Here is a 27,943-nt window from a genome sequence, read left to right on the forward strand (position 1 = left end):
CCCCAAACTTAAATGGCACAATGTCCTCAATGTGCAAAGAGAACAAAGGAAATAGTATACCTGTGTGGCTATGACGAAGAATGGCCGGGGCACAAGTATCCAAAGTGGGTGGTATAACCCCCCCAAACTTGGGATTAACTGTGGTCCTGAAAAGATGGCACTTGGATAAAACTCATTAGATAACAAAAGGGATAATAATAGTGCGCAATGAACATGCAAGTGTAAATGGGACAAGAATTGAAGTACAGAGAGGAAAAATGATGGTCTTGTAAATTTGGGCAGCACTCTCTCTCACTGAAATCACTGGAATGCACCTGATATAATCAATCAAAGACACATATATCAATACAAAGATATGACATCCAAAATATAGCATATATAAAAAAATAAAAATAATGTACATTACAATGACTGGGCAACAGACTGGCCGCAAAAATAATATAACAGCATCAAAATAGCAGGAATGTATCACAGATATATGAAATGAAGATATAGAGATAGAGAGATCAGGAATATCATGCTGATGAGGTAGGACGAGTAGGGCGTGATCCACTAATATCTCTGGATATGCCCTTCAGTGCAGCTAAGACATCGGAGTGGAGAGATGCCACATCTGATCGAAGAGAGACAACTACATCCTCCAAGGCCTGGATACACTTTCCAAAGCCGAGTGTCGGTGGTGGAGCCTCAGGTATGACTGGATCAGGAAAATGATGTGCATCTTGAGCCTACTCCTAGAAATGTAATGGTGACCCCTCTGGAGAGTGATGTGGGATCTCCTCTGCTGGAGGCTCATGCTCTAAGTCAATGTCCATATGTCTGGCAGCTGGATCGACTACTGGATCATCCGCTGTTGCTGCTGCTGCGGCTGCCATCTCCTCCTCCTCAGCCTTCTCAGCTGCTATCACAGCATCCTTCAGGAAACTCTTGATAAGAGCATTGTAGCTCTTATTCCAGTCCTTCTTGCCAAAGTGGCAAGCTCTTGTCTCTTGGGTGCTCATCTGGACGGAATGGATAGCGCTGATCTCGTAAAATCTAAGTAATAAGGTGGCCAAAAGGAATGTACTTAGCCCGCTTGGGCTTAGCCTTGCTGATGTAGTCCACGTAGAGCTTCATCATGACGCTCCAATATAAGGCCGGAATAGAAATCCAGTACCCTGTGTAGAAATCATACAGGGCAGTTAAATAATTACCTCGCCTTTGAATCTTGTGGCCAGCCATAAACACGCTTTGGTATAAGACCGAATCAAAGAACCACAGATCATCAGGTAAATAGGTCCGAGTAGCAAATGTCTCGCCCTCACTGTAATGGCCTGTAAGTGCCATAGCCATGTCTGCATAAGAAGGCCTCATCTCCATAATGGGATAATCAAGCTCAAGATCAGGAGGGCAAGCATGTGGGTATCGGCAAGATCTGGCCAGAGTCTCCACTGTAATGCGGATAGGATGGCCATCAACAGTAGTGCGCAGCTTTGCCAGATTACTCGGGGAAGGCCGGAGGTTCTGGAAGAACATCCGAATAAGCCTCTGGTAAACTGGGTATGTGACAGGGGCTAGAATGGCTGAAATGCCCCTCCGGTCTATGTCCTCGTAGGCTGCCCGGGTCAGAATGTACCGGGAGAAGAAAGAGATGTCGAAAACTGACTCATGTGCCACTGTAAGGTGTGAGTATCTCGGTAGAGGTCTATCTAAGGCCTGGCCTGGCTGTGCTTAAGGCGGAGATGAAGAAGGTGATGGTGTATGCTCAGCCTCATCATGAGATGATGAAGATACGGAGGTTGAAGACTGTAGTCTAGAGTCAGCTGAGGGGGACTGAGCTGGATCTGCCTCAATATAAACCTCTAACTGCTCCGGCTGCTCAGCCTCAACAGGCTGCTCTGAATCCTGGACACGAGATGGTCCTGCCTGATGCTCAGGCTGCTCCTGAATATGGGAGGGCTAGCCTGGCTCCTCTATCCTGGGCCTAACTCGGCGTAGATGATGCCTACGGGCAACAATCTTGACCCTAGCCATGGCCTACAAAACAAAAAGAAAAACACTTACAAAATAAGTTAGTACCAGCATAAAAAAGTAAAGCACAGTATATAGAATCATGTATGTCAAATAAGATAGACAACACAAAACATGAATCTACGCAAGTGATGATGGAGCTGAATAAACAGTGACATTTAGTGAAACATGCTAAACAATATAAGTATGGAATGCATCCAATGTGGAAAACACAAGCATTAGATATGTTTGAGATAGTATGGAATCACAAAAGAGAGTGTGTGAAGTATGGGATGCAAATCTGTGAAATTTGATCGATCACAAAAATGTGAGATTGATCTCTATGAGATCAATCTAAGATAAGTTCGATCGATCTTTAAATGATCGATCGAAGAAAACTTCGATCGATCGAACTGGTACGGGAAATTCGAAAAGTCACAAATCTGTGATGTGGATGGCACAGGGAACCTAAGCAAGCTTGTGGGGCCTTCTTACACAACAACACAACAAGATTGGTCACTTGTTTGGCCCGTGACCCCCAAAATCAAGTCAACAACGAAATATATACAAAAGCCTATACATATATATATACACAAACATTGAATCTTCAAATATGGCAAGGATTAAGCATGGAAACTCTAGATCTAACATATAAAGTTCAGATTCATGAAGATCAAAACTTAAAATCAAAAGAAAAACTCAGGGCTAATTAAATCCGAGAGAGGGAGAGATGGAAATCAAGAGAGATATACGAGATCTGAGACGAGAGATGATGTGGAATCTTGGGATGGTCGTTGAAGGGTTCGCCGGAGATGGGAGAGGTAGGGTTTGCTGCGGCGAGGGAGACGAGGGCTTAGATCGATCTTAAAATCGATCTAATGACCCTAGGGTTTTATTTTTAAAAACTCGTCCCGACAAGTTCGATCGATCAGGGAAAATATTGTTGATCTGAAAATGTTGAGATCGATCTCCCCTCACTAAACGACAAATTTTTTATTTTTTATTTTTGAATATTTGGAAATAAAACAAAAGAAAATTATTTTTGGGATTTTTGAAAATTTTAAAATGAAAATAAAATTGGAGTTTTTGAAGATAAAATAAAATAAAATAAAATGAATACTAAAAATAAAAATAAAAATAAAATTGCAGTCAAAGTCAAAGTCAAGGTCAACAAAAGGTACAGATCGATCAATCTGAGATCGATCGAGAAAATGGTTCAATCGATTGAACAGGTAAAAACCTACAGACAAGTTCGAACGATGTACAGAGAGGCCTTTTTCATGGATCTCTAAAAAATTTCTAAGTGTGGAGTGAAGATCAATCCAAGAAAAAGTTGGATCGATCTAGGAACTTTCAGATCAATCCAAAGAAATTTTTGAATGATACACAGAGGGCTGATTTATGCAGGAAATTTCAGATCGATGGAACAGAGCAATGAATGGATGCAAGAATGGGTGTTCGATTGATCGAACCTTTTTTAAAATTGATTGAACAGGGACAAAATGCCTATTTTCAAAATAAAAGTGCATGCATACTCAATCAAAATTCCTAGCCATGTGTATGAATTCCAAAACATATCTAGACGACGCAAGAAATGAAAGATAAAAATAGAAATGAGAGAGGAATAGGTTTGTAAAACCTACGAAGCATTTACTAGTCTTCAACGTCTCTAGTAAGACATTGGGCTCTTTTAGCCCAGATCAAACATCTTATAATGCATCCCCTCCTTAATGGGGTGATAGGTACTTTGAATTCCACCCAACAAACGGTTCCCAAAAGAACTTGTTGGATTAGGTTCAAAGGAATTTGTTGATCCTTTATCAATGTGATCTTTAGGCTTCCATGCCCTCTTAAAGGAAGATTTTGAAACATCATTCTTTAGACTCAAGGTCGAAGATGAACTTTTTGAAGTTTTGGTTTCAAGCAAAGACTCCATTCTTTCACATTCATTGTCTAGACATTTTTCTATAACATTTACTTCTTCATGCTTGTCAAATGAATTTGGGGTCGGATCGAAGATATTCAACTTCACTTTTATATGCCCAAATGAGATTTTCATTACCCCCGTCCTACAATTGATGTTGGCATTTGCGGTTGCCAAGAAAGGACGGCCAAGGATAACGGGAATTTGGCTTTTAGGATTTGGAACCGGCTCCATGTCAATGACAACGAAATTGACCAGGAAGAAGAATTTATAAATTTTAATCAAGACATCCTTAATGATACCCCGAGACTTTTTGATGCATCGGTCGGCAAGTTGTAAAACTACCGACGTCGGTTTCAAATCTCCTAAGCCTAATTTAATATATACCAAGTATGGAAGAAGATTAACACTTGCTCCTAAGTCTAGAAGAGCCCGATTAATGACATGGTCACCAATGATACAAGAAGTAGTAGGTGAACCTAAGGTCCTTAAACTTTGGAAAGGTGTTATGTTGCAAGATTGAGCTCACTTGCTCGTTCAAGACCACTTTCCAAGGTGCTTGGCTTTTGTTCTTCCTCTTTTGGGTGCAAAGATCTTTCAAGAACTTGGCATAAGCCGGAATTTGCTTAATTACATCCAAAAGTGGAAGATTAATATTCACTTGCCTAAACATTTCAATGATTTCATTGGTCTTGGTCTTTTGTTTATTAAGATAAATGGATCCTTTCAAGGCATCCGGAAATGGAGCTCGTGGCTCAAAAACTTTGTCAAAACTTTTCTTTGAAATATCATCAACACAAGAATTTTTAAAATCCTTTTTCGAAGCTTTGTTCAATTCATTTTTCAAATCAATCTTAGACTCACTTTTCAAATCACTTTCTAACAGTTTCTCATTTGAATGATCATGCATATGTAATGAAAGAGGAATATGATGTGAAACGGGACGGGTATCAACTTTTGATTGCACCGGTCCACTCTCTTCATTGGGAATACCTACTTGGTTGTCCACAATCTTTCCACTTCTCAAGGTTGTCACTACATTGACATGCTTAATTGTGGGACCTTCCGATGAGGAATGAGTCTCCACAACTCATTGTTGCTTTGGTAGGGCATTCAAAGGCATCTTCCCATTTTCTTTAGCATTTAAAGTACTAGCTATTTGCCCTACTTGGGTTTCTAGCTTAGTAATGGATTGAGAGTGAGAATGAAGCAATTGAGTGTTCGCCTCTAGAGTGCCTAAAGAGGTCAAAACTTTCTCTTCAAAAGTGGGACTCCTAGAATTTCCTTGTGAATATGGTAGTTGATTAGGGAAATGAGAATTAGAAAATTGATTGCCATGTGATTGAAATGATGATGATTTAAAACCTTGGGAACCTTGGCCTTGCATTGGTGGCGGAACCTACTTCCCTTGAAAACCACCTTGGGGAGGGTTTGAGCCTTCCCCTTAGCTTTTCCAAGAAAAGTTTGGATGGTTCCTCCAACTTGAATTGTAATGAGTGGCATAGGGATTATTCCCATTATTAACAAATGTAGCATTGACTTGCTCATGGGGCTCACTTTGCTCATGTCCATGGGGACAATTGGAAGTAAAATGCAAGATACTTGAACAAGTCATGCAAGATTCATTAGATGCACAATGATGAATATGAGTAGGGGAGGAAGATACTTGATTCACCGAATTTTGGTTGATCAAAAATTGATCAAACCTTTGAGATAAGGATTTCATTTCGGCGGCTATGTCATTGGAGTTGTCAACTTGATATAAGCCAACATTCTTCCATCCACCTAGGTTTCTACCATTTTTAGAAGATAAGGACCTATGCATGGAATTTTCACTCATACTTTCATACAATTGCCACACATCATTTTCATGCTTATCAAGATAAGAACCACCCATAGATGCATCAAATATACCCTTGTGATTATCCGGTAAACTTTCAAAGAAATATTGGACTAGTTGTCACGTAGGTATGTCATGATGAGGGCACTTCCTAAGTAAATCATTAAACCTTTATTCATGCTTCATGAAACATTTCCCCATCCCCTTGAGAAAATTCTCTAATTGAAGTTCTCATGGCATTGGTCTTTGATACCAGGTAGTACTTTTTCAAGAACTCTTGTTGCATTTTCGCCCAAGAGGTTATTGAAAAAGGCATAAGATTGTTGAACCAATATTTTGCCTTGTCTTTAAGGGTGAAAGGAAAAAGTTTAAGTCTTAAAACTTCTTCCGGCATGTCCGTGTATTTCACGGTAGAACACACTTCAAGGAACTCATCCAAATGCTTATAAAGTTCTTCACTATGAAGTCCATGATAGTTATAAAGCATTTGAATGGTTTGTGATTTGATTTTATAGTGATGTGCTCTAAATGGAGGCAATTGAATGCAAGTAGGTGCATTATATTCATTAGGTACATAATGGTTTCTTAATGCAATGGGAGGATTCACAATTGGGGGTGTTACACGAACACCTTGATTAGCTTGAACCATGGGAGGTTGTGGAGCAAAGATTGGTTGAGGCATTCCCAATAGAATTTGGCATTGTTGTTGTGGTGGAATGAATGGTCTAGCTATGCCTAATGGTACTTGAACATTTTCATGATGCACATTAGGGTGGAGGATGCCTTGTTAGTCTATGTGACCAAGGTCCTCCACATGGTCATCATTCAAATTCTCTATTGGTGAAATGGAGTGATGAGAACTACCTCTTCCTCTAGGATTACGAATAACCAATTCAAGATGAAAATTAAGAGGAACAAGAGTAGGATTTAATGACCACCGACCATGCATGCACTAGCAAAGACAAATAACAAACAAATAAGCAAGTAACAAACACTTCGCCCTCACAATAAATCAATCAACAAATCTCCACATACAACGATTCCATGCTCCCATGCTTGAACAATATGCAAAGAAAAGTAAATTGTCTCCACGCGGGCTCACGATTTAACTAAGAAATGAAAAACAAGCCTCCACGCGGGCCAACGATTTAACTAGAGCTTCAGTTAGAAAGATCTCATAAAGGGTCCTTAGCAACTTCAATTCATTTTCAACTTCTAAGCTTTACTATGCTTTGCATTTTTTAAAAAAAAATTAGTCCTTTTTGTGCTTAGCTTAGCTCCTTGCTTTGAATTCTCCTTTGTTCAACTTCCTTGCTCAATTTCACCTAGTCAAATAGGAACAAATACAATAAGTAACCAAAAATAAAAATAAAGTAAAGACACGATCAAAAGAGTACTAATTCCTAAATATTTCCAAAACACAGCGTTGCCAATTCAATCCCTGGCAACGGCGCCAAAATTTGATGGCGTCCTAGGCCGTTCCTACAAGCCAAAATAATGTAGTGAATGTGCGTTTCAAGAAAAGCCTTTTGGGTCAAGTTTAAATTTATAAAAACCGCTACTACTAACATAGCAAGAGTGAGTAGGGATAGTCCCAAGGGATTGGAGGGCTACTAGTAATGGAAACAATGCTTAGGGTTAGTAGGTCAAGTGATCAAAGGTAGATTGTTTGGTTCATTAAACTAAAATTAAGATTAAGCAAGCTCAATATAAAACAAGTAATTAAAGGATAGAGAAAACAAGAGAGAGAGGTCTTGGGATTTAGAGATCACCATTAAGCATCACTTTTCTATACACTCAATTCATAATTAATAAGGGGAAAAACATATGTTGCAACAATAGTAAGAGTGTGTGGTTGTTTTAACAAGCATGGATAACCAATTAAGTATATATTATCTAAACAACACAATGAATAGCACAATACATCAAACTAAGTCATTAATCCTTCTTTAAGCTCACAATCTAAACACATCACATAATTAGAGAAATACACTACTTGCATTCATAAGTATGAAACATCAAACAACAAGCATGGATTGTCCTCCCATTTAATAACTAAGGTAACTACACTACATCTAAGCTAATGACATGGAAATTAAACTAATTAAACTAAGGGAGAGGCACAATCTATCAAGAAATGAATATGAACCATCAAATAAACCACAAGAGCATTCTATTAAGTATTATGTCTTGATAATCTCTAGATCTATAGCATCAACACACATAGACATGCATCAATAACACAAGAAATAGAGATAAGCACATGAACATCTATTCTAGCATATTTAAACATGTGGATAGAATGAAATGATCGATTGGAAGAATTAAACCACACAAATTATTGAATAAACAAGATCTATGTATATAAATATGTCAAAACATTTATTACAACACAAATCCCCTCAAAAATACATAAATCAAGGTAAAGAGAAAGCATGCTTAGGGCTAACTCTAGCCCCAAGAGGATGTCTAGCCACTCATGAATGGTGTCCTCCAACCCTTAAGGGCTATCTCCATGGTAAAAATGGTCTTCTTCTTGAAGTAGATGGAAAACCTCCTAAGAATGTGTCTCTAGCCTCCTCTTCTCTTTTTTTCCTCTCTAAGAATACTCAAAAATTATATATATCAACTCCTTAAAGCATATGTGTAAAAGTAGCTCATAATCCTTATATAGGTAGCTCAAATGTCACACCCAATGGTCTAGGCTCGTACACAAGGGCTCCTCCAATTATTACACAATGAGATAACTTTTAATGAGTTAGAAATTAATTTAATTCTCAATTGAGAGGGTTCGATCGATCGAACTTGGCTGAGATCTATCAAACTTTGGCTAGATCGATCCTCCCATGGTGGCACCTTTTTGGATAAGGACAGATCTAAAATATTTTGGGGAAAGAGACAAAAGTGGTAGGTAGGGTGGTACAACAGGATAAGATGGAATCTTTTCGATCGATTGAAGAATTATTGGATCGATCGAACTTTGTGGGATCTTTGGATAAGGACAAAAGAGCTTGGATCCATCTTGGAGAGTCTAGATCGATGAACTTTCAATCGATCGAAGTATTCTTGAGATCGATCGAACATGCTGATTTTCACACTTTGCTTCATTCTGCTTCCACTTTGCTCTTTTCTTCCATCCAGCTTGAGTTAGCTTCTTTTAAGCTCTTATTTGGCTGAATTAGCTTATTTTGGGGATAAGCACCTAAAAAGGACAATAATACAAAATTAGTCTAAAATGGGAAAGTAAGATAGATAAAAGTCCTAAAATACCTCAGCTTAAGGGGTTTAAAAGCGCACTTTTTAGCGCTCATCACGAAACTAACCAACTCACGAAATTTTGCAGCATCAAAATTAGAAGAAGCATAGACATGGCTACAGTTGACTGAGATATAAGTAACTGACCTATGTCATGCATATCCCTCTGATGACAAGAGTCAATATGCTGCTTTAAGTTACTAGTGCCATACCAGCTATCAACAATATACATAGCCCCACACTTCTTACATTTGCATTTTTTCTTATTTTTTTCATCATTCGGAAGTATATCAAAGTACACCTAAACTGATGATGTAAGTCTCTGTTTGCACTTGCTAGCTTGCTTCTTTTTTGGTGGCAAACGCACATTTTGATTCTACTGATCCACTTCAATTTCCATTAATTCCAATTCATCATCACCATCACTTTCAAGTTTGATGTTATCATTTTGAGAATCCATCTAAGTATTGCAAAAAATAAAATAAAATAAAAAAATCAGTTACAATAAGTTAATAACACCTAATCAAACATAGATCATAACAAAGGATTTATATAATACTAATAGAGGGCAAGGGTGGGCTTTATTCGGTGTTTTGAACTAGACCTAGACTTTATAGAGCTATCTCTAATTCAGGCAAACACACACAAAATTGCTTTCTCATTTGTTGCTTTTTTTTTTCTCTAAATTTCATAAATCTTATTTTATCCAACAAGAAAAAAAGAAGAAGAAAAAAAATGAAAAGCTAAAAGAGGGAATGAGGGTTAGGGTTTTTATAATTCTATTACATGAATCTGGAAAAAATAAAAATAAAAAATAGATAGATAGATAGATAGAGGTATGAACATATGATGAGGGAGGGAGAAATATGAAGAAGAGGGGGTGAAAATTACTTACTCCGACGTGTCTTCTATTTTCAGCGACCAGGAGTTCGTTTGAAGGTTGTCTTCTTCTTTTGGCCTAGGCTTTGAGATAGAGAGATGGAGATAGATCTTTCATCAACCATTTATGATTTATTTGGTTTTGAAATGGAAACTGGAGGGGAGATGGAAGGGTTAAGGTATGGGTATGCGTATCTGAGAGTAACTGAAGAAGCTAAGCGTGAATGGGTAATTGAGAACTGCAACTTTTGAAAAACATAAAATTGGGAACTGCAAAGTAGTTGATAGTTAACACAAGAGCCGACTTATATTAGGGTTTAAATAAAATGTCCTAAATATTCTTATTAATTGGGTCTAAATGGGTTAACGGGTTACACGGGTCATATTGATACGATTATAACACGTTTAGTTAAATGGGTATAAACGGGTTACGCGGGTTGAATCCTACAACCCGAACATGATATGATTAATTAAACAGGTTAGTCGTGTCAACCCGTTTACGACCTAAACCCGATTAGAGTAAACCCAAACCCATTTATCTCGTGTCGTGTTCGAGTCGTACTGACGAGTCGTGTCGAACTTTGCCACCCCTAGTAAAGGTATTAAAATTTATGCTTATTTGAATTATTGTGAAGGTAAGTGCTTGGTGGATTTTACTGCATGCTTTACATGCCTAAAATGTCATGGTTGATAAATTGAGAGCATGATATTTGTTATGTAAATTTACTTCTAAAAGCACGCAAGTATGATTGTAAATTTGATGTAAGAAACTTCATGTTGGCATGACATTCAAGCATTGGCATTGGGTGAGAAATAGGAAAATTAATTTTTTTTTAAATGAGAAATTGATTGGGGAAAGATTTTGAAAAGATGTTTGCGAAAACCGAACAGTAAGGAGTCACTTTGTGTCTATGGCGTTAATGATACCTAGAGAGAACATATGAAGACTGCTCTATGCGTGGTTGAGTTATCTATGCCCCAAATGATGCTAAGGAGTTACCTTGGGTCAGAGATAGTTAGTCAATCTTTCTCTCGTAACACTGGGGAGTCACCTCGGGTCGGGTTACATTAACGGTTTAATGATTATTGTGTTAGAAAGGATTTTAAAAATGGGGAGTGACATGGCATAGCATTGCATTTATTGTGCTTGGATTGTATATATGGTGATAAGTATGTGAGTATTTTCCCCAACAATTAAACATGACCCCTTTCTCATTATTTTATACTTTATGTGTGATTTACGGGATCATTAAGGAATGCGTTTTAGGCACCTCCTACTGAGCCGTTGTACTCACCCCTTAATTATTATTTTTCAGGTCACGGAAAGAAAGTGGTGGATGACATTTCCCCACCGACTTTGACGTATTAGATAAACTTTTGATTTCCTTTGGAATCAATGTAATATTTGATATCTTACAGAAATGTAATGTACATGTTTCTATTTTGCTACAAACTTGTATATGACAGGTCTATGTATTGATTTTACGGATAGAAATGGTTTTGAGACCATTTTTTTGCATTTTTACGGTCTCATTAGGATTTTCAAATCTATGTAAGCCTTATGGCCATGTTAAATTGTAACCGTATTCATTTTGACTATGTATGATGCTTTAAACTCATTTATAGTTTAATTAAATGCATTAATGTTAATTGTAGTCGTATCCTACCAAATTTATGTTTTTGAGGCCTATTTAGATCATGTTTAAAGTCACAAATGGACCAACAAGGGTACTGGGGACTTAAACCAGCAAAAACAGGCCTTAAGGCAAGGAAATGCGAACCGATCGACGTGTGGAAGCCCAGGCATCGACCGGTATCTAGGCAAAACCCACATTTTGGGTGCAAGGCTAAACAGATCGTCGTGAAGTTGCACACGTCGACTGATTTAGCTGAACCGGTCGACTAATTCCTGTTCCTTCCCCAGTTTTCATTTCTTCTCCTATCCTGTTGAACCCCGACCTATTTGACGATGCCATGGTGTACTACAAAGCTTAGTATGATATATTAATTATGTCTTAACATTGAAAATGACCGTCATGCCCTTAGATGACCTCAGATTCGGTTGAGGACCCGGATAATGATCCAAACTCCCGGATTTGGGTCGTTTCATGAAGGTGCTAACATATGTATGGATAAAGGCTAGATATGTGTATATTTTAACACTTATCAGTGACCCTAAAGAATCAATTACCATTCAATCGTCAAATCAAGAACATCAATGATACGTCAAACATTATTGTCAAATCAAAGTGACAATAAAATTTTTTAGAGATTCACCAATAGTACTTAGAGAAGATGCAATTTTTTAATCCATTCTTACGGTGATATAGATCAATGCTGCCTGCAATGTGCTTTAAGATAAGCTAAGCTTTTAATGAAACATGTACCTTAGAAATCCAAGTAGGGTATGGCAGGATACTCTTACTAGGAAATCACCTATATAAGTTTGAAGTAGACCGCTTTTGTGAGAACTTTAAAAGCTGAGTTCTCTAATAGCACTCCTGAACATCAAGAATGTTTGGCTCAAAATAAACACAACTATGAGAACATACGTTGTGCGGAAAAGGGTTGTAAGTTAGGTATTGTCTTGATTTACGCAAAAGGCTGAATAATTCAACCCGTCACGTCCATTAGCTAGCTAGTAAATCTAATAGCTATATACTAGGGAAGATTCAAGTCCAAAACCTATTTATCCTGGTGCAAAAACATTCCAAATGTACTCTCTTTAGTGTCAGTCGAGTCATTTGCATTTGAAGCCAATTTCCATTCAGGCGAAGGATTGTTGAAAAATTAGGTATATAATATGTTAACCTTAAGCTAAAATTAGAGTGGGTCCCACTAAGATATTTTGGTGGTCCATGGTAAAACATGTTCCTATCTAAGAGTAGATGAACATGGATATATTTACTTTCTTAAATCCATTTTTGGGTGAATGAGAAATTAGCTCCAAAGTGAAGTGTTTTATAAGCCTAAAAAGTGACCAATGAGCCATTGGCCTAGCGGTATCAGCCTCTTACTTCCCAAAGGGAGGTCAGGGGTTTAAGTCTTAAAAGAGACAAGTGTGTGTGAGTACCAACTAGGAAAAAAGTCTAAAAAGTGATGAAATGGGTGTATATAAAGCTTGATACACATCAAAATATAAAAAGCCACTAAATGTGTACTTATATAGAAAGGTGAGAACATAATATCATAACCAACTGTTGCGGTCATGGTTTGTAGTATTGGTTGTGGTAGGAACAGTCTAAAAAGTGATGAAATGGGTGTATATAAAGCTTGTTACACATCGAAATATAAAAAGCCACTAAATGTGTACTTATATAGAAAGGTGAGAACATAAGATCATAACCAAGTGTTGCGGTCATGGTTTGCAGTATTGGTTGCGGTCGCGGTGTAACAGACTTAGACAAAATCAGTGTAAACAGGCTAAACCGGCCTGTTTGGGACACTTGAAAAAGGGTCGTGTATCGGCCTATACGGTGAACCATGGTTGCAGTGGGTATAAGCTTAGTCCATATTGCGATTAGACTTAACCAGAACACACACGTATATTGCTGGTGCCTAGTGGTACGGTCCGATCCTAGACCTGGGCTTGGGCCAAAAAATAATTAATTTTTTGTAGGTGATTGAGTCTTGAGGAGTGTTTATGTTTCAGCCAGTCTAAAGTTCAGAATCTAATCAAGTGGTCCAGTTCGCTGGTGGTTAGTGGCCGTTGGAGGTTAAAATTCTGTTGACTCCTGAAGAGGTACATGACATAGCCGTTGAACTGGAGAGCTATGATAAGCGACAAACAATGGTTTGGAGTGAATAGGGATGGCCACGGGGGCAGGTTTGGGTGGGTGTACCGTCCCCCACCCCTGCAACCGTTTAAAAATCCCGCCCCCATCCACGCCCAAAATCGCAAAAATGGGGAGACTTTTCACTGCATCCCCGTAACCGTTTAACATTTTTACCCCCGCAGGTACCCGTCCCGCCCCGTTTAAGACCATAATTTATTTATTGTTTAAATAGATTTGCTCTTTTTTTTTCCCCTCATCTTCAGTTCTTTACCATTGCAACTTTACTTTTAATCAAATTCAGTTGTTACTTTAATATTATTATATAGGGTACTTAATTATATACTGAGAAATATATATACTAATAAAATAAGGGATTAAGTAATTTGTCTATCTAAATGGGGCGAGGCGACCTCCCCCCGCCCCCGCACCAAACCCGCGCTGGTTTTTATTATATCAAACCATCCTCGCCCAAATAATCTAAACGATTGCCCAAAACTTCCAAAAACGGGGCGGAGCGGGTAACCGCGGGGACGGATCAAATTGCCATCCCTAGGTGTACCCAAATAGGCATCAAGAAGTCTATAAATAGCCCCCTAGATTTATTTGCAGAAATAATTCCAAATCACATTCTAATATCTTTCTCCTCTTAACCTAATTAACCCAATTCCTAGTCATTGTCATCTATTGAGTTAGGGTCCGAACCATTGAGTACAACAGTGTCTACTTGAGTTATAGAGTACTATACAAGAGTAGGTTTGCTTGTTTAATTAGTTGATTTGAAGTGATGAACCAAAATCCTTGTATCATGAAAGACAGTCGTGGGGGAGTTCATTTAGTACCTAGAGAGGCGAATATTGTTTTAAGAAGATAGTACTAGCCTTGGTTTTAAAATCAGGTTATTTGTTTATTATTTATTATTATTAATATTAATTGTTGAATATTAATATTTATTATTATATTAAATTATTTTACAATTATGCATTCATATTTCTTGCATATTATTAAATATGTAGCACATCACAGCAATAATTTAGACAACTCATAACCCTTCCCACTTATAATATGAACTATAGTTCTTATATATCTCACTCTCTCTCTCTCTCTCTCTCTCTCTCTCTCTCTCTCTCTCTCTATATATATATATATATATATATTCTAGATAAGATTTATAATAACCAATTTTCTTTGTAAATCCACCAAATTATATCCCTTGGCTCTCTCTCGTATAGTCGTATGCCTTGTCTAGGGAAATCACATGGAGTTTTTATTAATTGTCTTGTCAAGTTGATAACCACTCCAACAGAGATATTAGAATGTGATTTGGAGGGTGAATAATTTAGGCAACTCTTTTTTATTAGATTATTTTATTTTACTTATGTTTGTAAAGACAATTATACTATTTTTATAAATTTATTATGATCAATATTACTATTAAATATCCTTTATAAAGTTGCTATTTTCCTTTTAACATCTTATTAAAAAAATATTATTATATAATTAGCAATATAAATGTTTTAAAAAAAATTGTTGCCAAAAAATTATAAAATAATTTAATTATACAAAGTTAATAGTGCAGTGGTGGTAGGGCTACAACTCGTGTGGGTTTGAGATATAACTTGAGCCCAACCCACTATATAAAATGTTAAACCCAAGCCTAACCATAACCCTATCATCAACCTTAATTATTCAACCCAAGCCCAACCTATCCTTCTACTTTTAAATTCGGACTTACAACTCGGGTTTAGATTCAGAGTTAAAACTTCATGTTAATTTAGGTTACTCATATGGCTAATCTCTATACCGAAAATTTAATATGATCTTGAATTAGTTTTAGATTAAATTACTCTTAACAATAAGAAATTTAAAGACTTTTTGTAGATTTTTAATAAATTACAAATAAATTTTTAAAAAATTAATTCTCCTAAATGCTAACATACAATAAGTTAAGATTTAACAAAAAGAGTTGAAAAGAAAAAAAAAAAAAATTAATCATAGTTTAAATTTTATATATAATATATTTAAAAGTAAAAATATATATAAAAGTAATATTAGAATTCAGGTTTTGGTTAACTCGGATTGCTAACACTTTAACCCAAATCCAATCCTAATTAAATTTGGGTTGAGATATTTCGACCCAATCTTAACCCTAATTATAAAAATGATTGCCCAAACTCATAAAAAATAGGATTGGGTTTAGGTTGGGTTCGAATTACTCAATCCAAGTTGCACCCTAAGTGGTGGGGTATGTGAGCACGGAATAATAGTGAGTGGGGGCGATTGTTTGGATCAATACATTTTCCCCTTTTCAAAAATGAAGTGTGAACAGATAAAGAAACCCAAGCCAAAAAAAAGTAGGACGATGAGAAAATGAATTCTAATTTAAAAAGGTGAACAGATAAAGAAACCCAAACACTTCTATTTTTGAATGTTGAAAATGACATAAACTAACCTCTTCATCCCTTCTGGAATGTCATCCTGTTAAACATCCAATTCCATTTTCAGACCAAAAGGGACCAGAAAAGGAATTATACTTTTTGGTCACTTCCATCAATTCAAATGACATCCCAAAATTTTTCCAATTCTTTTTATTTATTTATTAATTTTTTTTTTGTCAATCTCGAAACCTTCCCATCGACTTGAAAATTAGGTTGACCGTCATTTTTCTTGAATTTTCTTCCATGTAATTGAAAAGAAAATTTAATTTAGGATATGATTATTATTGATACTAGATTCAATTTTGATGGAATAAAAAATCTTTGAATTATTTTTTGGTTTTATTCATAGAATTCAAAAAAAAAAAACAAAAAAAAAAAAATTTACAAACAGTAGATTGTTGGGTTTAAATAATAAATAACATGTAGAAATCAAAATTGATCATAAATTAAAGAGAGATTTTGATATCATATCGGATTAGAAAATTAAACTTTTTGATACCTTTGATAATTCCTTATCGCCCTTTGAGAGATCTGAAAATAGAGCGTTTTACCCCCTCCTGAAAGTTGTCGATACGATAGGACTGAATAAGGGTTTTAAAACCCTTATATATAACACCAATAGTGGGGGACTGCTTCTCTACAAACAAGCATATCTAAGTTTCCCATCCTATCATGGAAACTTAGATATCAATGGTTAGAATTAAATCACACCAAATAAGTTGGAAAACCATAATCCAATGGTATAAAACCATACTTCTAATTAGACCACCAAATTGGAAAGTACAACCCAATCCATCAAGTGTCAATAATCACATTGCAATCCTATGTTAGAAAACATAGTACATAGGACCATAAAATAATTTTTATTATTTAAATATATATATAAAAATTCCAACAATCTCCCACTTGGTCCATACACTCTAAGTTTTATAAAATGACACTATAGATTGCAACACACTTTATAAAAGTCGAGTGGCTACTCATTTTTATTTAGAAAACACAATTATTGAAATTGATGGATTGAAACTTTAGAACACTCTCCTCCATAAATTTCCTTAATAGTGGATCATGAATGCGTAGACAAGTAATATATTAGTCTAAAGAGTTCCATGGTCTCAAAACTGATTCCATCTAGGATTCAAGCAAATATAGTGGTTTTACTGTATTTCATGAGATGTGCAAACTGCATGGGGTCTAAACGCACACCTCACTATCCGTCCTGCTTTATACCATCGCGGTATATCACCTGAACATATTACAGCAAACCGCCAACCTTCTGTTTAGTGTGGGGGTTTACCGATATGGAGCCAATCCTATATCTAGCCCAAGCTATCCATCCTACTTCATACCATCGCGGTATGTCACCTGAACATATTACAGCAAACCGCCAACCTTCTGTTCAGTGTGAAGGTTTACCGATATGGAGCCAATCCCATATCTAGCCCAAGCTATCCTCATGGAGTGTGAAAAACCTCCCACAGGCAAAATTTAATATTTATGTTTGGATTTACCAATGTGGTGTCAATCTCACATCTAATCCAAACAACCTCATGAGTGAAATACCACTCCCAGACAAATCTTATATTTGGATTTACTGATATGGCGTCAATCTCATATCTAGCCCAAACAACCGTATGAGTGAATTATCACTCTCAGACAACCTTTAATAATTATTTTGGATTTATCGATGTGGTATCAATCTCACATCTAACCCAAACAACCTCATGAGTAAAATATCACTCTAGGCAAACATAATAGCACGTGCATAAACCATATATATCAACATAATAGTAATTATGTATCATAACTTTATTTTGGATGCAAATAACTGTCACCATAAAAATAACTGTCACCACAAGGCGTAAAGAAACTAACTGCAATGTAGCATATATAAAAGAAATACCGGACATCATAACATAATGACTCTCGAACACCTATCCGAATCACGTGCTTTATAAATACTTTATTATCTTTGGCTGAAGACCTTTAGTGAGAGGACATGTAACAATCTTTCTGTAACCATATGGGAAAATTTTAAACTTTAACATTCTCACGCTTGAAAATGTAATTTATGTCAATCGGCTTACTACGCTTGGTCACTATTAAAATTTTCATGTACTGAATTAATGTAAGCCTTTAGAGAAAGTCCAAGTATTCCTGTAGCGTGATCTCTATGGATCCTAATGCCAAAGACATAATTTGCATACTCATATCCTTCATGTCAAAAACTTTACATAAAATTCTTAATATCATGTATCACATGATTGTTATTACTACCTTGCAAAATATCATCAACATATAGGACAAGGAAAACAAAATGACTCCCACTGAACTTGAGGTATATGCATTTATCCATAACATTCTCTTTGAACTTACAATTAAAAAACACTGAATCAAAATTTTGGATACTACTGCTGTAAACTTACTTAAGTCATAAATAAGTGATTATGAAAGAATGACTCTTAAAGAGTTCTTTAATGAAGCTGGAGAAAATCTTAAAGAAATCAACACTTTCTTATATCCACCGAACACCTTAAAATCACCAACTACAGCATACTTCTAAGCTCTAGAAAATCTCCTAAGCTAAACTGGCTTAGGAACTAGATTAGAAACTGAAAGAAAGGTCTGCAAAAAAGAAATAACTGAAAGAGTGGGAATATGGGCTTTAACTGAAACCACTAAAGAAAGTGGAATGAAGCTTGGAATAAATAGAATAGATGCTGAAAATACCTTTCTGCAAAAAAAAACTAAAATATCTTAAACTCCCACTGGATTCACCACTCTCATTAAATATACATGACATATTCCAATAATCTCCATAGGTCTACAGGACAGTAAAATCTCGAATTCTTTAATCTTTCAAGATGTCTAATAAAATAATCATTGGTAATGTGAGTATTAAGCTCCTTAATATCTGCATTATATAACTATGTCTCTATAAGATATCTCTGCACTTTCTATTTTCTGCAACTTTATTCTGTTTAGGAAAACTAGAAGTGGTCTACTGTGGCACAATGCGCTGCTCTTTAAGTATGCACTGCTCTTTACACCCTCCTTACCATTCTCCCAATAAAACTCACCACCTTAGTCCGATCTTAAAATCATAATCTTTATATCAATTACTTTCAACTTTAGTCTAGTAGATCTTACACACATCAAGTGCTTCGGACTTCTGGTGGATTAAGTATACAATCATACCTTGAGAACCCATCAATGAAGACAATGAAATATCTTTACCGCAAACGAGTTACAATAAAAAATAGACCACAAAATTCGGTATAAATATAGTCTAAAAGACCAAATGACCGACTAGCCTAAAAATTGTGTTTCTTAGCATTTGTCTTTTGACACAACCAACGCATAAAATTTGTGGCATAATAATCTCATCCTTGACCAAGCATTCAAATCTCTTTTGAGAGACATTCCCCAATATCATATGCATAACATAGATGAATCCTCTCTGACCAAAACACGATTTTATTCAGATGGTATCGAGTCAATTGAAAAACAAGAAGCAAGTAGGATCACACCCGAATCCATCCACCATGTTTATACCTATATTTTTACCAAGTTAGGCTCAAATATTAATATTGCAATTTTCTTTCTTTCTTTGTTTTTCTTTTCACCACAATAACCTTTTCTTTAGATGTTCTTTTATTTCTACAAGATTAACATTTATCATTCCATGATCAATGTTTTTATTCTGTTTAGCCTTATTCACTTTCTTACCGCTTAGTTTCTTCATGAAACTATTCTTACTATCACCGCAAGATAAGCTGACTCAGTTTTAACACCCTTAAGTCGTTTCCATTCAATAACACAAAATGTTAACAGCTGGTTAATGCCACATTTAACTTCTTGTGAATTATAATTCACCTTGAAAAGCTGGAAAAACCTAAGTAGAGAATAGATCACCATGTGGACTAATTATCTTATTAGCAAATATGATTCTCTACTACCTCAGATTATTAACCAGCTTGCACATCTTATAGATGTACTCCCTCACTAAACCATTACCATCATATCTCACTAACATAATCCATGTCAGATAATAGTATTGTAGTTATTTCTTAATACCCATTAACTCTTTCTTGATCAAATCAAGAAACTCCTTGGCAGTATCAAAACTAGAATACCACCCTGAATAGTATCACCAATAGAAGTATAAATTAATCTAATGGCATGGTAATACCTGTAGTTCACTTAAAAAATGCAACAACTTTTCTACCTAAGAAGATAATGCACTGGGCATATGAGTTTCTTTCTAAAACAACAGACACGTAGTCTAAGAAATTCAATATAATATCAAAACCTGTCTTCTAGGCAGTATAATTTTAACCATTCAATGGTTCAATCCCTATAAGATATCTTTAAATTGCAGAAGCGTCTGTAACCTGAATAAATATTATATTGAATAACATCACATAAACAACATATAGTAATATATCTCAGCTTTAGGGATTATAACTTTAATTCGTGCTTGGGGTTTTAAGTCGAATTTATTAGGGTGTTTAATATGGGTTTCTTCCTCAAAAAACATAGACTCATGGTCTAAGAAACCTAATATAATATCAAAACCTGTCTTCTAGGCAGTATAATTTTAACCATTCAATGGTTCAATCCCTATAAGCTATCTTTAAATTCGCAGAAGCGTCTATAACCTGAATAAATGTTATATTGAATAACACCACATAAACAACATATAAAATAATATGTAATAGCTTTAGGGATTAATACTTTAATTCGTGCTTGGGGTTTCAAGCCGAATTTCTCAAAGTGTTTTACTATGTGCAAAACCATCCACCCTGCGGGAACAAATAAAATGCCATCTAAAAATCACCTTTTAGCAGAATTTTAGATTTTTACTTTACCCCCAAACTTGCGATAAAATCGCACATAGACCTATTTGATTATACTTGAATTATTGCTAAATACTTCCACTACCTTTTGGCAAGAGGGTTATTTAGTTATAATTTAAGCACTCTCAAATATTCTACTCACTTATCCCACACTAAGACATTGATCACCTTTTGGCAGAACAAATGCCCTCATGTAGGTAAGTGTACTGTGAGACCTCAATAAGACCAATGTCTTAAAATTTTAAAATAATAACCTCTGTGAGTGTGTCACCTTTTGGCAGACATTACCCACTTTGGCTACCATATTTGAAATGATCACTTTACTGGTCTTCCTAAACCCAAAGGAAGAACCTAAATTGCAGAAGTTCCATTTATTTAAGTTCAACAATTTCTTTATAATACACATAAACTAAACCCAAATATTATGGAACATTTGATGTCACCGTAATATAAATGGCTTTAACACAAATAAAATAACGCCCCCTCATACATCTTAAGAAATTACAATGAACAATATAATAATAACATGCACATCAATTGAGATTTAAAATCTCAATTCTTTATATACTTTAATTAAAACAAAATAATAATAAAACTTTGATACATGTATATTATATATTCGATGAACAATTTAAAGTACTTAAATCTTTAAATCAATTAGATAAAAAAATATTTGCTTATGGCACACAAACCCCTATAAGTTTTTCAACTTAAAATTGAGCAAATATCATGAATTACTTAATAAAATACTGGGTAGGGTGTGACCAAATAGCCACACAACCTCATGTCCCACTCAAAGGTCACTGATACATGTAATATAACATGAATTAAAATTCTCAATATCACTGTACTTTAGTTTCAAAAGAAACAACCTTGATATATATACATCATACTAGCATATCCAAGTATATATAATTCAAAATTAATCAAAACTTTTGAATTTTACAATTGAAATTAATATAATAAAATAATAAATTTCAATAGTAAAACACAATTGTAATTGTACATATACAATTGCATGCAAGAAGCATTAAATTAGCAAGTTATTAAATAATTTTATAATACTTGGTTTTTAAGAAAAGACAAAACTGTGACCTAGAGTTTACCTCTCAATAGTTTTGTTTTCATACCCTACAATCATATATATATATATCACAAGATTGATGTATGTAATAATAAAATATTATTTTAATACACCAAAAACTTACCTGATTCCTATTCCACCACATCCTCCAAATATATGAAGTAAACAGAATTTTAGCAAATCTGTTATGCCTTGAATTTCCTCTAGAACTGAAGCATATAACTTCTATTGACATGAAACAATCTAATATACTTATTAATTCTGATGTCTAAATAAGTTTCTTCAATATCAATTGGCTCTATACAATTAGTATTCCAATTCAAGTAGTATAGATAAATAGGGCTTGAACTTTTAGGTAATTTCTCTTCAACAAGGATATAGCACAGTCCAATTTAATTGTTCTGTCTCAAAGCGTCAAGTACATTCATGTTCTATAGAGTCAGATTAAGGGGAGTGGAGCAAATTCATTGATTATTGTTTTATTCCTCGTTCGGCGTGTAAACTCATAAAGGAGACAAGCAGCTTAATTGCATAACAATTCATGCAAAACAAAATCTCATTCACTGATTAAAGACAAAGTGATTAAATTGCATAACAAATTCATACAAAACTCTCATTTGGCGTGCATGCAATTTGATCACGAAACAAACTGATAGCAATTTGTGCACTGCTTTATTTATTTTAAAAATATGAATCAATTACATATTTTGATTTCTATAAACCCTAACCTCGCTCTGATACTAATTGTTGAGTTTAAATAACAAATAACATGTAGAAATCAAAATTGATCATAAATTAAAGAGAGGTTTTGAGATCAAACCTGATTAGGAAATTAAACTTTTTGATACATTTGATAATTCCTTATCGTCCTTTGAGAGATCTGAAAATAGAGCGCTTTACCCCCTTCTGAAAGTTGTCGATACAATAGGACTGAATAAGGATTTTAAAACCATTATATATAACAACAACAGGAGGGACGGCTTCTCTACAAACAAGCATATCTAAGTCTCCCTTCCTATCATGGAAACTTAGATATCAATGGTTAGAATTAAATCACAACAAATAAGTTGGAAAATCACAATCCAACGGTATAAAACCATACTTTCAATTAGACCACCAAATTGGAAAGTACAACCCAATCCATCAAGTATCAATAATCACATTGCAATCCTATTTTAGAAAACGTAGTACATAGGATCATAAAATAATTTTTATTATTTAAATATATATATATATAAATTCCAACATAGATCACTTGCAGCTTGCAACAAGAAGGGAAAGAAGATACTAAGACAATGATAAAAAAGAGAAGTACAGAAGCAGATCAGCAAGTCATGAGTTCATGACTGCTTTTGATTCTTGACAGTTGAAGATTTTGATGATACTACCAAACATTTCTAGCTCTTTTGGAGGAAGGGTTGATCTGTGGAACAGTAAAACAGCAATCCTCTCTCAACTTTTTGCTAGATTTGATTTTGGTAGTAGCTTCCTTGTATTCCATGAACCCAGTTTGGCCGTCAAAGCCCATATTTGAAGATGTGTTCAATTGAGAATATTGATTTTGGGGAGTAATATCTGGAGCTTGAGGGACCCAAATCCCCATATTTTCTGTTGTGAACGGAGACATATTGCTCTCGAGATCAGAATCCCAAAAACCCATCACATTTTCATCAACATTCTGCAGTTTCATCAATCAACATAAAAAACACCACCTTAGAGAAAACACACAGACACACACATATGAATATATGATATATAGATTACAGAGAGAATGCATACACAGACCTTAGAGAAACCAAATGAGGGTGCCGGAGTGGAATAATCAAGAAAGTCTTCAACGTGCCAGCCAGGTAACGTCTCTGTCAAGTACTCTGATATGCTGCTACTTGTTGGACCAACCCCAACCTCCACAACCCCACCACTCACCAATTGATTCTGCTGGTCACTAGCAACTTGTGTTGTTATGGACGACGGTGGATTGAGAATTACGGAGAGGGGCTTCTGGGACTTCTTGAGATCAGGAACAGAATCAGGGCATCCCGTGGCAGAGGCAGCGGCGGACGGCGGAGAATAGAGGGTGGAGGTGGCGGAGAGCTTAACGCCGGTGAGAAGGAACCTATTGTGCTTCTGGGTGTGCTCGTTGGCTCTGTGTATGGGAATATCACAGTCTCTGCATAGGATTGCCCTGTCCTGTTGACAGAACAAGAAGGCCTTCCTCTCCTGTACTCGCGGCATATACATATATACAATATACATATAGAGAGAGAAAGTGTTAAATTAATTACAAAGCAAAGAAGCATACATATACCAAGTTAACAACATATATAGACCTGACAGATGTCGCACAGAGGGAATTGTTTCGGAGAAGGGAGAAGGAGAGAGAAGCGTTGGTGTTTGACGGCGAGCTTGTTGGCGTGGTGGACGCGGTGGTCGCAGGAGGCGCAAAGGGCAGCCTCGTCGGCGGAGCAGAACACTGATGCTTCGTCTTTGTTGCAGACGTCGCACTGGATCTTCATTTCATTTATTCAAGGAAAATATATAGAAGGTTTTTTTAAAAGAGCTGATGATCATCAGAAACCTGGGGAGACGGAGAAGTCAGAAGTCACTGTGGTTAGAGAGAGAAAGGACAGAGGGCGTTGAAACTTGAAAGCTAAGCGACCCTGTTCTAGATTAAGAAATGAGTAACACTTCAAATATAACATGTGAATTCCTAGTAAAAAAACTAGTAAGAGCCGGTGGAGTGGTACATTAATAGATGTTAAATACATTTAATAATATACTAAAGTTTTACAGAACAAAAACATAATTTTTTAGAACTAAATTTATGTTTGACATTTTTTAGATTAATAATAACATTTCGATTTTCTTTTAGATTTCATGTCCACTTTTTTTTTTTTCATTCCTCCAACTAAAATTAACGGTTTTTTCATTCTCCAGGTGACTGACTTGATCATCGGAGCTTCCTCGCCTGGCACCACACCGGTGCCCTATGAAGTGACGTCATTCCTCTATTTTATAGGAAACGTTATGGGTCGTGCAGATTTTCGCTTCAATAGCTGGTGTCGTCTGTGGGAACCGATTAGTTCCCTGAAAAGAGTAATTCTAACGCGATTCGGCTCGGACAACAAGACAAAGGTTTCCGATCAAAGAAACCGTCTTGAAAGTATCCGTTGTGAAGTGTCACAACAACGAGTTCCCGTCTTATAAAAGGTCAGGTCTCCACACCAAGATCCCCCATCCATCATACTAGGGAATAATGGTAAATCGCATGATGGCAAACTACATATGATGGTAAGGTCCAAAGCCTAATGTGTCAACCTCGGTACACCAAGGCAACCAAGTTCAGCGTCTCTCTCACCAACCAATACTTGGCTCCTAACACTATCGAGGCCTGGTGTTCCGAAACCAGGCACCAGAACCTGGTAATATAAGATCAAGGTTCGATCATCCAAAACCATAGCCTGTTAGATCTCTACACACCTGAAAGGACTCTACTCCAAAGAAGTTACTACAATCAGGGAGTTCAACCCCGTTCAAGGTATTCCCAGGCACAATGAGGCTTTTGACCATTGGGCACCAAGAATGGTCTCTTAACTACCAAGCTCCAAGCCTGGACTCATCCATATCAAGCCTGCTTGGTCTTAGCCACATCATGCCAGGTAGATTTTATCCACATCATCATACTAAGCCATGCAGGTTTCATTCATATCAAGATTGTGAGTTTTAGCCATGCCAAGCCTGATCTCAAAATTAGGCAGAAGATCCAAAACCTCGAGTCTAATAAAAATTAGAAAATTAACTATCTCAGAAGAGGGTAGTTTGGGGACACACAATAAACATGCAAGGCCATTTGACAAGTTTACGGTTCTAATTACCGAGACATCCTCAAACACAATAAGTCCCTTTATTCAGTGCGAGCTCATGAGGCTAAAAAAAAAAAAAAAAAAAAAAAAAAAAAAAAAAAAAAAAAAAAAAAGGGCCTATTCCCTTATTAAAGGGCAAGCTTATAAAGCTTGGGCAAAACATCCCCTTATTAAAGGAGTGATGTAATATCCCTAATTTTAAAAGGATAGTCTCGGTATTTCTTTTATGGTTTTATTGCAATTTTAAATTCTTTATGTGTTTATTTGGCTATTTGGTTAATTGGTTAATTGTTTAATTGATTTATTTGTTTTAATTGAATGATATAATTAGGTGGATTTGCATTAATTGTTTAAATTGATTTATTTGTTAATTGATAGTATAGGTTTAAATTGATTTATTTATTTAATTGAAATCATGTACTTATGTGGACTTAAATTGAATGTGAATTAAATGTGTTATTTTTATTTTTTTAAATGGCGTTGGGCTTAGATAGGGGATTAAATGGGTACAGTTATTACCCATGAATGTATATACATGTATATATGGGTATATATGTATATAAGGTTAGTTTAATTATTAGTAATTATTAATAATTAAATTAATATTATTATTCATTATATAATGTATAATATAATATTAGGGTTTTATATATTTTCACAGGTTAGCCGACTTAGTTATATTTTTATTGTATTTTTCTTTTCTTTTCTTTTCCTTCTCTAAGTATAATTGGAATTAGGGTTGTGTACGCCTATATATATATAACACAATACGTCTGCTGAGGGTTTAAAATCAGCAAAACCCTATTCACGAATAGAGAGAGATTTGAGGGAAAAACAGCGAGAACTAGTTAGGGTTTCGACCATAATTAAAGATCGGACCAAGGAGGAAGGAAGGGATTGCTTGTGGGTTTGAACCAAAGCAATAGGAGGTTTGACAGTAGTCGGCAGTCGTTGGAAAACTTAGAGACGATAGTGCAAGGTTTCAAACTGAAACCTAAAAGCAAGTTTTATATCTAACTCTCTCCCTTTGACTTGTGTTCTTTATATGCCTAAAACAATTTCAGGAGTAAATAAACGTAAAATTAATCTTTTATGCATGTTAGATTCGATTAAAACAGTATATGTATTAACAAATTAGTAATTGCTTGTTTTTAAGTTTCTTGCATGAGTACTTGTTTTGATTGGGTTGTTTAACACATAAAGGGTTTGGATAATTAATTGGGACTGTCAGGAACTTAGAATAGAGGGTTATGGACCTTAACAAGAGCAATTGGACAGTCTGAAAGTCGCCGAAGGCGAAGCAGAGGAGGAAAACAAGAGGAGAGCTGGCTCCCTTTTGAAAGGAGGCGGCTCCCCTCTCAAAGAGGCGGCTCCCCTTGGTGGGGAACCAGCTTTACATGCTAGGGAGGAGGCTCCCTTAATGGGGGAGCCGGCTCCATGCTTGGTGGAGGCGGTTCCTCTTTTGGTTTATGGTTTCGACGAGTTTTTGGGCCACAGTGCTTGGATTTTGAAGTTCCGGGTTTAATTAGGAGCTGTACTAGGGGTTTTCAATGATGTCTAAGGTCATATTAAAACTCCAAAGGGCATGATAATGCATAATAAACCACAGGGAATTAGTATATGGAACAATATGAAATTCTTAACTAAATTTACATATTGATTTTGGATGCGGATGATTCAATTTTGCTTACCTCTAAATTAGCAATTGGTTTATGTGTGATATGGTTTAAAATCATGTCTCAGTGGTATAAAATAAGCATGTTAATTATATATTTCTATTATGCTTATTATGGATCAATTGATGTTTATATTTATTGTCTGTATTATCAATTATTAGATTTTGTGGAGTAGTATCAAATATGCATGTTAATTTATATATTTTTATTATACTTATTATGGATCAATTGATGTTTACATTTATTGTCTGTATTATCAATTGTTGGATTTGTGGATTATATGCACCGGTATGGGACGGTGGCATATTAGGGATGGATTAGTTCAAAACGCTAAGTCCTACCTACTCTGGAATAAGGGAACAG

General features: G+C 35.7%; 1 protein-coding gene across 1 annotated transcript; it reads right to left on the reverse strand.

Annotated features, from left to right (window-relative positions):
* Positions 1–23,235: 23,235 nt before the first annotated feature.
* Positions 23,236–24,689, reverse strand: LOC132278827 (B-box zinc finger protein 21-like). Its single transcript, XM_059780726.1, has 3 exons — positions 24,372–24,689; positions 23,827–24,261; positions 23,236–23,719 (listed from the first exon to the last, which is right to left on the reverse strand). Exons 1-3 carry the CDS (start codon positions 24,555–24,557, stop codon positions 23,426–23,428), a joined length of 915 nt encoding a protein of 304 aa, XP_059636709.1. The 5' UTR covers positions 24,558–24,689; the 3' UTR covers positions 23,236–23,425.
* Between the last annotated feature and the right edge of the window lie 3,254 nt (positions 24,690–27,943).

The sequence above is a fragment of the Cornus florida genome, unplaced genomic scaffold (genome assembly GCF_030987335.1).
Source record: "Cornus florida cultivar Cherokee Brave unplaced genomic scaffold, ASM3098733v1 CherokeeBrave_3.0.0_Hap2_Chr10, whole genome shotgun sequence".
Taxonomy (NCBI): Eukaryota; Viridiplantae; Streptophyta; class Magnoliopsida; order Cornales; family Cornaceae; genus Cornus; species Cornus florida.

Bases quoted from the DNA above. Each gene is read 5' to 3' on its own strand.
- LOC132278827 (XM_059780726.1), bottom strand. From the start codon at position 24,557: ATGAAGATCCAGTGCGACGTCTGCAACAAAGACGAAGCATCAGTGTTC. The intron at 24,262-24,371 runs GTCTATATATGT...CCGCGAGTACAG, and splicing joins CTCTGTGCGACATCTGTCAG to GAGAGGAAGGCCTTCTTGTT. The intron at 23,720-23,826 runs GTCTGTGTATGC...ATGAAACTGCAG, and splicing joins CCTCATTTGGTTTCTCTAAG to AATGTTGATGAAAATGTGAT.